General features: G+C 36.8%; 1 protein-coding gene across 1 annotated transcript in view; it reads right to left on the bottom strand.

Annotated features, from left to right (window-relative positions):
- Positions 1-5,444: 5,444 nt before the first annotated feature.
- CHD9 (chromodomain helicase DNA binding protein 9) overlaps positions 5,445-11,391 on the bottom strand; it is a 352,905-nt gene continuing 346,958 nt past the window's right edge. The window contains 1 exon segment of the mRNA XM_014587776.2: positions 5,445-8,612. Within this exon segment, the coding sequence (XP_014443262.1) occupies positions 7,734-8,612 (879 nt within the window). The 3' untranslated portion in view covers positions 5,445-7,733.

Raw genomic sequence — 11,391 nt, 5'->3', positions numbered from 1 at the left:
AACCACAGTTGACCACATGGGAGTTGATCTCCTCTTTCATTTTGATCATAGTAATTTGAGTCTTTTTTTTTTTTTACTTGATCAATCTAGTTAGAGGCCTGTCAATTTGTTGATCTTTTAAAAGAACCAACTTCTTTTGATTTTACTATTTCTTCTATTCTCCATTTTAATTACGGTTCTAATATCTGTTGTTTCCTTACTTTGACGTTTTCTAGTTTTTAAGGTAGAAAGTTAGGTTATTGGAGGGTTTCTTTTTCCTTCAAGGCCTATCACTATAAATTTCTCTCTATGCACTACTTCGGTTGAATCTCATAGTTTAGTATGTTGTTTTTTTTGTTGTTGTTGTTTTACTCATCTCAAGATATCTTTTAATTCCCCTTGAGAATTCTTTGTTGGCCTACTGATTATAAAGGAGTATGTGTAATGTCCACATACTTGTGCCCAGCCTAGAAGGTGCAGGTAGTAGCATAATGATCTGCAGTGCTGGATGTTAGGTGGCCAATGGCAAGTTTAGATCCCCAGCTGATCTGACATGTGCTGAGTGCATACATGCCCAAGATCTCAAATAGCTGGAATATTAGGGAAAGGGATAGCAGTGTGACCAGACACCATCAGGGGTGCTTTTCTTTCTCTTTTGCACGTGTACATCTACTCAGACTCTTACATAAATGAAAGACAATAATCCTTAAAAAATTAACAGGCAAACTGGGCAAAATATCACATATATAACAGACAACATGTGAGGAACATGAACAGTTAGTATATAGCAGAGGAATACAAATGACCTTATGAACATATATGAAAATTCTTATATCACTAATAAGAAAGAAACTTAAACAAGAAGGTATTTTTAAAAATTCTACTTATTTATTTTTATTTTTAATTTGCCATAGGGCACGTGTGTTCACCAGAGAGAGAGAGACAGAGAGAGAGAGAGAGAGAAAGAGAGGGAGAAAGAAAGTGAGAAAGCAAGCTGCCAGGTCTGAGACCCAAACCGCGGTTGGACACGTGCAAGTCCAGTGTCTTAACCATCATGCCACCTGTCGGCCCCAAGATGTATTTTCTAACCTATTGAGAAAGATTAGAAAATACGACCATGGGACCATAAGTTGGCATAATGGCTGTGTCGCTGGACTTCCATGTAGTCAATCGTGGTTTGAGTCCCGGATCTTAAACTCACGCCGGTGCGTGTGTATGTGCCCAAGATCCCAAGAGGAGAACGGAGAAGGAATTGTGGCGTGTCTATTCCCCCCTGGCGGGTGATTTCTTTTCTGTCTGTCTCTCTGGCAAGCACATGCACCCTATAGCACGAACCAAAAAAAAAAAAAAAAAAAAGGAACCAGAAGGTGGCGTGGTGGCTGGATGCTCCCACATTGCCGACCATGGTTCGGGTCCTAGACCTGGTGGCTTGCGTTCTCATTTCCCTTCTCTGTTTCTCTGGCCAAATTAAAATAAATGAATGAATAAATAAAATTAATCTTTAAAGAAAGATTAAAAAATAAAAACCACAATGTCCATTGTTGGCACAAAAACACAAGGAAGCAGGTATTTCATAATCTGCTGTTGTGGCATAAAATAGTACAATTTTTTTTCTGAAGAATTATTTAATTTTATTTATTATTATTTTTAAATATTTGACCAGAGACACACAGAGAGGGAGGGAAAGTGAGAAAGCAAGCCGCCAGGTCCAGGACTCAAACCATAGTAGATATGTGGGAATCTGGCGCCTTAACCACCATGCCACCTGGCAGCCCCAAAATAGTACAAAATATTAACTGGTCTTAAAATTTAGGACCAGAGGGGCCAGCAGGTCACATGGTGGTTAAGGTGCTGGACTGGTGGTCTGAGTCCCAGACCTGGTGACTTTCAAGTCACCATGTATGTGTGTATGCATGCACAAGATCCCAGGAGGAGACTGGAGGAGAAGGGATTGTAGTGTGACCATCTTTCCTGGGATGTGTGTGTGGGGGTGATTTCTCACTTTCTCTCTCCAGTCAGAGAACATACCCTATAGGAAACTAAAAAAAAAAAAAAACCAAAAAAAAAAACCCAAAAAACACACGCCCAGAATTATTTTATGCCTAGGCATATTTTCTAATCAAAGAATCATTAACGTTTGCAAAGATTTAACTATACATTTATTATTGTTTAAGTAGCCCCAAACTAAAAAACACCTAAATGTTCAATAACTGGTATTAAGTAGATCATGGTATGTCTAGTTAATAGAATATAGAAAGCCCATAAATATGATGTGGAAGATTCTTTAGTGACATGAAAAGATGATCAGAATATAAAAAAATATTATCCTCTTGAATTTTGGCCATGTGCACAAAGACACCCAGCTTGTTCTTCAAGGCACTCAGTCTGTGACTCAAATCCCGCAGTCAGCCATATAGGATCTAGCACCTTAACTAACCATCAGGCCACCAGCTGGCCCTAGTAAGTTAATTTTAACTATCAAGAGGGGCCAGCAGATTGTGTAGTGGTTCCCACATGGCCAACTGTGGTTCAAGTCTTGCACCTGCTGGCTTTAAACTCACACTAGGTTCATTTGCGTGCATGCCCAAGATCCTGGGAGGAGAATGGAGAAGGGATTGCAGCATGGTTATTTCCTGAGGGATGATTTCTCACTTTCCCTCACTGCTTCTCTCTCTGGCAAGGGCACATGCCCTAAGGAAAAATTTCTTTAAAGGGAATGGAGGGAAGGGATTGTGGCATGGCCATCCCATCTGGGGATGATTTCTCACTTTCTTTCTCTCTCTCTCCCCGGCAAGTGCATGTGCCCTATGGCAAAAACCTTTAAAAGCCTCAAAAAAACACCTGAGACATTATTTTTGCCTACTAATTTAGCAAAGATCATTTTAAAAGTCAATACACAGTACTGGTAAGGATTTGAAGTAAATGGGCATGCACAAAATGGTAGTATGCTAATGGTAGTATAAATTGCTACTAAGTTTCATTATAAACTGGCAACACAAAAATTCTTCAAAGCAGAGAACATATTTTCAGTTCTAGGAATTAAGTAAATTAGGGATGGATGCAAATTGTATATATAAACTCAAATGTCCTGTTTTAAGTACATGGTTAAGTCAATTACAACTGTATCAGCCAATTCTGTTTAGGACATTACAGGATTCTTATGGATACAGATTTGGGTCAGCATATTAAGAACAGTACACTAAGTACTGACTTAACACAAAAATGTACTGTTCCCCGTGACTGCCATAACAAATTAACACAAACTGGGTGGCTTAAAACAAAAATGTATTCTCCCAGTTTAGGCCTGAAGTCCAAAATTAAGGCATTGACAGGGTAGGTTCCTTCTGGAGGCTTTGAAAAAGACTGCCGTTTTCCTAGCTTCTGGTCATTCTTGGCAATCCTTGGTATTCTTTAGTTTGTAGCTACATCAACAATTCGTGCCTTCTTTTGTTTACATGGCCATCTTCCATGTCTCTGCATATACTCTTCTTACAGGGACACTATAGTTTCTAGATTTAGGACCCATCCTAACCCAGTATGTTAATTTAACTAATTACATCTGCCAAGACCCTATGTCTAAAATAAGGTCACATTTTGAGGCTTTGGGCTGACACCAGTTTTTGAGGGACAGTATTCAACCCACTACATGTATATAGCATACATATACAAAAGATTGGATCAATGTTTATCTCTGGATGGGTTTATGGACTTAAAATAGTTCTGTGCTTTTTAGCATTTTGAAATAAACAGCTGATGTGCTGGAGTTGTATTTATATTGAGATTAAGTTCTCAATTTATTGTATAAAGTGATTACTATGAGTAGTTAAAAATCACTCTTCCTACTTACATTTCACAAAATGCCAAACACATTTTATACACAGTGCATTGTCTCTCAAAAATATCCAACATAGCCAATTTTTCCATAAGCACAGTAACAGATTACCAATCCTCTGGGTGAGTACTAGATGAAGTAGTTGGCTTTTGTTATATGCTACACTGTACAAAAAAGAAACCATGAAAGTATAGTTAAATGTGTTAAAATTAAGTAAGTGTATAAGACTCAATTATTTTACTTTTGTAATTAGAGAAAAAAACATTTTCTTTAATGTTCATAAAAATCATTATCAACAATGGCAATGAGTTCTAAAAACTATTCATTACCAAGGGAAAAAATAATGATTTTCAAAATGGACTTCTTTCAGTTCTAGGAATTAGGCAAATTAGGGATGGATAAAAAAATGTAAATATAAATTCAAATGTCCAGTTAGTACATCTCTGTCCTCCTGTATTTTTTAAAGATTCAGGGTAAGAGACCAGCAGTTGGCATGGTGGTTAAAGGCGCTGGACTCCCACATGACCAACTGTGGTGTGAGTCTTGGATCTGGTGGCCTGCTTTCTCACTTTCCCTCTCTCTCTCTCTGTCCTTCTCTAGCTAAATTAAAATCAATAAAGCTAAGTAAAAAAATAATTCTTTAAAAAAAAGATTCAGGGTAAGAAAAATTAAGGAAATAATATTTAATATTTGGTATGGATTGCACACTGGGCTGCAAAATTGAGGTTTAATAATTTGGGTTGTGTGAGATTGGGTTGCAAAACTGAGGTTTAATAATTTGGGTTGTGCCAGCAGATGGTGTAGCAGTTACATTGCTGGACTCTCACATGGCTGACCGCAGTTTGAGTTCCAGACCCAGTGGCTTGAATCTCATGCCAGATGTGTGTGCGTGCATGTCCAAGATCCTCTGAGGAAAACAGAGAAGGGATTGTGGCATGGCCATCCTCCCATGGGGTGATTCCTCACTTTCCCTCTGTCTCTATCTCCCCACCTCCCCGCTGTGAGTGCATGCACCCTAAGGCAAAAAGGTCTACAATAATAATAAATTTGGGTACAGAAAAAAGTTTTCTTTTTTTGAAACCATCATTATTAATGAATTAGAATGAAATTAGATTAAAACAACAAAAAAATTGGCAACATTTAGGATGCTGTGTGGATGCAATCATAGGCATTTCTGTCTTTTAAAACTTTTTCCGAAGTTTACTTTCTTTATAAAGATGTATGATTATGATTTGTTTCATAACTGGAATAAGATAAATTACATAAAAATTTGATTTAAAAGTATACTGTCATGTACAGAGGCTGACATCATGGGTAGTCAAAGAATATGTTTAATAAAAAATAATTAAACTTCCATTTGCTCTATAGAACATCATAGAAAGTAATTTAATAAATTACAAATGACTTTTTTTAAGACGTTTGCTCAACTACAGAAAGCAATTCAGACTACACAAAACACAACTGGTAAATATTGCAAATGTCCAAAAAGAAAAATTGGACTAAGACTTGAATCATGAAACCTGAAACAAGGGCTATAAATACAAGGCAATAACAGCTATAATTCTTTTAGTAACTACCAACACATACTTGGATATCCTTTCAACTGCAACTTTAGTATTATGTAATTCTACTGATTTTTTTTCCTTATAACCCTTAACTTTACACAACCATATTTGCATGTTTTTCTCTTAGCTGATACCTGGACAACTTTTCCCCAATCAATACTAAATAGAAGTGTCTTGAAACCCAAGAGATGTTTAAAGTTAATATTAACCTTAATGCTTTGAAAACTGTAATTGCCTTATTACACAGAGAATCACTAGAATGTTAACCAAATTCATTTGACCATAATTAGGAAAATACTTTATCTCATAAATTTGATATAAATTAGATTTTAAGTGACAAGATCAAGGAACTTTTTTTCTTTTCTTTTAATTGGGGAAAGAAAGGAATAAAGATCATGTGGGTAGAACTAGAGGAAGGAAGAGAAATATGTATGGTGTTGAAATACTCCACCGGCAAACTAATTTAACTGTGTTTGAAAAACTTTGGCTATCTCATAGGTGTATTCTAGTTAAACAAAAGTGCAATACTGCAAAGGGAAGGTACTAAATATGTAATATTATTTTCATGATGAAGAATTACTAACCCACTTCTCCTGGATGGGCATTATAATGACTATTGCTAAGACATTGCATAAAGTACTATCAATTCAAAGTACTATTTTGGAAAATACAAAAATCAATACAATCCCAATGGAACTTATATAATTTTGTAAATACATATAACACTGTGTCTCTAATAAGGGGTTAGTTATTTTACATACAAAAGAAATTTACTGGTAAAGGTCTTGGAAAACCTAATACAATTGCTTAATTCATGACAAAGCAACAGTTCTATCAAAACATACTGAAAGTTATTTTTTCTGTAGGAGAGAATTGGGATGGTTTTTTCCCCCTAAACTTATCCTCTTGTGAATTTCATCACTGACTTATTCTAGTACCAGAAAAACACTACCATTTATCTCTCTTTAGAATCTAAATGTTTTTATGTCCAATTTAGTTCTAATTATTTTAAATGTGTATGAAGGTGGACCTGGACCTCTACCTTGTCAGAACAATAGCAGCTTTAGTAGGAGAAATTGTGTCACAAATTAAACATCAGGCAAATTTTACATGGTAAAGGATTCTAAAAAATTGAACAGAAGCCTTGGGCTTCATTTTTGTGGTTTACAGGTTTAACTTGTACATTTTTTGAGATTGATATTCAAAGTGCATTTTCAAAATGGGCAACTCAGTATATTTAATATAAACTGATAACCCAACACTGATTCTGGGCAACATATAGTCTGTTTACACCTAGAAACTCAAAGTGAATTTAGACTATCTGCATATTACTTTACCACTATTATCTGTAAATTTTGGAATATTTCCATGACATAAAACACAAGTAGAAATTTACACAAAAAAAAGCAAACAAACAATTCCTTTTACATGAAGTATGCTGTGTTGAAAGATTTTTTCAGTGGCATTTCATGAGTTTGCCTTTTCTGACCCCTGGAAATAGACATTTCTCATCTGAGAGAGACATAATCACTTCAAATAGGAGGCCAAACTTTGAAAAGTTTAAACTAAATATATGTCTATAGGGTGCCAAAGTCACATGAAACAGGATTATTTTATGACTTAATTTTACTGATATCTGAATTAAGCTCAGCAAAAAGCAAGTCATATTTCTTGCCAGATTAACATGATATATAGGATGTGTTTAAAAAACCCCTGAAAACAAGTATAGAATTAGAAACGAATGTAAACTTCCTAAACTAACTCAGCTGAGGTAACAGGTAGCCAGTTAAATTGGCTGATTGGGAAACTTATTTCTTCTTTAAAACATACTGTACCTGAATTGGAAACATCAGCAGTGCATCACAACACTAGAGCATTTTCATGTAATTAAAGCAATGGATGGTGATGTAGATTCTACAGCTTTCATGACATTCATTAGCTGCCCAAATTATTGCTGAGTTTTGATCTGTAAATTATAGGTGTCAAGGAGGCTGTAAAACTATATTCAAATTAAATCAGTAATATGCATAAAGTATTCTGTGTTCACTGCAAATATATTAAATATACAACTCTTATTGAGCATAATTTTCATAAAATTAACCCCCAACAAAATTATAATGCCTTTTGTTGTAATTTTACACCTTTATGTATTTGATAGTACATACGAGTTCAGAAATTTATGAATCTTAAGAAATATTACATGCAAAACGTCTCTGAAAGCAGTTTGCACTTCTAAACAAATAACTGAAATGTTCGGTCAGTAAGTTATTGATGCACTCAACACTGGGGTATTTACAATTAATAATTAAAGAAAAAAATCCAAAATCAGTTCTTAATTTAAGTGCAGAGTCTGGGACTCAGTCTTCATTACTAGAATCTGAGTCCTCAGATGACGATGATGTACTGTCAGATCCAGATGAAGCTTCTGCTTTCTCTGAACCCTCATCTGTGCTGTTTTCATTGAGAGGACTTGGCTCAGTTCCTCCTTTGTTTTCCTGATCTCTAACTCTGGAATCTTCTTCCTTTACTTCTGCAGACTTTGACGAGCCTAAGTCACTGTTTTTGTTTTTCTGTACATCAAAAGTGTTGGATTGGGACAAAGTTGGAATATGAAGATTAAGGCCTGGAGTGAGAAGCATCCCTGGATAAAGTATATTGGATAGTAATAGTGGGTTAAGAGCTAATGGGTTGGCAGCTGCAGCTGTATTTAATGCAGCAGTAGAAGACGTTGAAGGAGAACTTGACACAGAGTTTTCTCCACCATTCTCTGAACTTTGGCTCTCTGTCCTTTCTTTTTTTCCTTCTTGCTCCTTAGAGTCACTTCCCTTTTTCTCTTCTGTCCCAGATTCTGTAGGCTTTGTAAGGAGCCCCCCCATGCCCAACAGATTTGGTAATCCCGCCATTCCTGAAAGCAGCATGGGGAACATAGCAGCCATATTTTTAGCTTCTCCTCCAGAAGAAAGGCCAGCAGGCATTCCCATCAACCCTGCAGTTACTTGCAGTGACTGTAAGTTTTGTAGGTTCTGTTGTAAGGCCTGAAGAGTTGTGAGATCCACACCTGGAAGTAATCCATTGGCTAACAAAGGATTGCCTGAAACACTGGTAGTTGCTGCAGCTGCTGCTGCTGCCGAGGCTTTTGCAATTCCACTCTTAGGTCGTCTCCCCCGCCTGCTTACTTCTTCTCTCACAACGGGACCAGTGAGAATACGTTCAAACATACTTTCTGGAAGAAACCCCTGGAAGAAATATACACCATTAGTAATAGCTACATGAAAATATAATTAACTGCTATTAACTTACCATATATATATAATCTAATCAAAATAGGCAATTACTTATAATTATTTTATATCAATACAGAGTAAGTTTACAAAAGAGATAACCTAAGTTTATTTTACTGTAAGCAGTGACTTGAAAGAGCTCTTTTATTCCTCATTTCATCAAGGGATAAAAGAATAGGAAGTGGCTTTTAGTGGTTAGCCAGTGGTATGGTGGTTAAGGGAGCTGGATCCCACATGGCTGACTGCCTCCTCTAAGTCTTGGACCTGGCTACTTGAAAAACATGCTGGGGTGGGCCAGCAGGTGGCATAATGGTTAAGAGGCTGGATTCCTACATGCCTAACTGTAGTTTGAGTCCTGGACCTAGAGGCTTGAAATTAACACTGTGTGCGTGTGCCCAAAATCCTGAGAGAATGGAGGAGAAGAGATTGCGGTGTAGCCATCCCCCTGGGGGGTGTGTGTGTGATTTTTCACTTTCTCTCTCTCTCTGTCTCTCCAGTAAGTGGCCATGACCTATATCAAGCATCTCTTTTTTAAAAAAAGAGAAAAACATGCTAGGCACATGTGTCTGTGTGCCCAAAATCATGAAAGGAGGGAGAAACAGGAGAAGGGATTGCAACCTGACTACCTCCAATGGAGACTGCTTTCTCACTTTGTCTCTCTTGCTTTCTCTCTTTCTCTTGCAACCACATGTGCCCTCTGGTAACTTAAAAGGAAAAAAAAAAAGAGGCTTTTAGTTTTCCTCAATATTTTGAGGAGCACTTGCAGATGGGGAACCAAGTCCAAGAACAGAAAATAATATGTGCCACTTTAATGTAATTCTCTCAAGATTTCAAAACTCTTAGAAGTTTTAGTATCCTTGGGACCAGGAGTTGGCATAATGGCGATGTCACTGGACTATCATGTAGTTGATCACAGTTTGAGTCCCAGACCTGGTGGCTTAAACTCACACCAGGCATGTGTGCGTATGTGCCCCAGATCCCAAGAGGAGAATGGAGGAGAAGGGATTGCAGCATGGCCATCTCCTCAGGGGATGATTTCTCACTTTCTGTCTCTTTCTGTCTTTCTGGCAAGCACACATGCCCTATAGCAAAAACCTCTTAAAAAAATTAAAAAAAAAAAAAAAGAAGTTTTAGTATCCTGTGATAGTGTTTTAAGGAAAGACTCTCGCTGATTACTTTCTAATTTTCTGAATTGATCAATTTATTTTTTCTCTTTACAAAGTCATTAGGGTTCACTGCAGAAAACACAAAGAAAAAAAAACTTCCATCAGTTTACTATTCAGAGATAACCACTGCTAACATTTCAGGTATGTTCTTCCATTTTTATCTTGTGCACTTACATACATCTCATGATTCTCTTCACCTCCCTTTCAAAGTAATAAAAGAGAATCATACTAAACTTAAGTTTTATAGCCTGCTCTTTTTAGTTGGATACCTAAGAAAAAAGACCTGTTAAATATTTATCATTTACCATATGGTTAGACTTCACTATTCTTTTTTTTTTTTGGAGAGGTTTTTTTGCTATAGGGCACGTGAGCTCATCAGAAAGACAGAGAGTGAGAGAGAGACAGAAAGTGAGAAATCATCCCCCAGGGGAGATGGCCACATCGCAATCCCTTCTCCTCCATTCTTCTCTCAGGATCTTGGGCATACATGCACATGTGCCCGGTGTGAGTTTAAGTCACTGGGTCCAGGACTCGAACTGCAATTGACTATGTGGGAGTCCAGCAACATTGCCATTGCTCCAACTGCTGGTTCCTAGACTTCACTATTCTAAGAGCTTAACAGCTACCATATTTATTGGGTCACTGAAAAAAAGGCACTTATGCATAGAAAAACATGTAACAACTTCTCTGATGACCCAATAATGTATTGTGACTGCTTTTCCTCTTTTCATTTGATGTTTTCTGAGATACATTTTTAAAAAATTGTGGTTTTTCAATATATGGATGAACCATTAGTTTATTTCCAATTATGTACCACTATACCATAATGAATATTTTCATATGTATCTTTTGTTACCCACATATTTGGTTATTCTTTATAATTTTTAAAAAGTTTTTATAAAGAATTATTTATTTAACTTTATTCATTCATTCGTATTTATTTATTTATTTATTTTTCATTCATTTATTTTTAATTTGACCAGAGAGAGAGACACACAGACAGAGAGAGAGAGAGAGAGAGGTGAGAAAGTAAGCCACCTTGTCTGGGACTCTAACTGCGGTTGGCTATGTGGGAATGTCCAGTGCCTTAACCACCATGCCTCCTGCTGGTCCTTTTTTTAAAGTTTTTGCTATAGGGCACAAGTACTTGCCAGAGAGACAGGGAAAGTGAGAAATCACCCCTCAGGAGGATGGCCACACTACAATCCCTTCTCCGTTCTTCTCTTGGGATTTTTAAACCCCAAGCATATGTGCCTGGCATGATTTTCAAGCTGTCAGGTCCAGGACTTGAATGGCAAATTTAGCAATGTGGGATCCAGCACCTTAACCCCTACACCACCTTTGTAGAATTTTTCAAACAGTGTCTTAGAGATTAAAATAAAAACAGGTCAGTATATATTGCTTCTGAATTCTAATTCAATGAGCATCTGAGAAATTTGCAACATGTCCCTTGAAATAAAAATTGTGAAAAAGATGCTATCATATATTTATGAAATTCTATTAATTCTTAAAATTTAATCTAAGATAGGTGGTGCGGCGCGGCAGCGACCCCCCCCCCCCCACCTCAG

The sequence above is a fragment of the Tupaia chinensis genome, unplaced genomic scaffold, assembly GCF_000334495.1.
Source record: "Tupaia chinensis unplaced genomic scaffold, TupChi_1.0 Scaffold000235_1, whole genome shotgun sequence".
Classification (NCBI taxonomy): Eukaryota; Metazoa; Chordata; class Mammalia; order Scandentia; family Tupaiidae; genus Tupaia; species Tupaia belangeri.
This window is presented reverse-complemented; position numbering and strand designations above follow the sequence as displayed.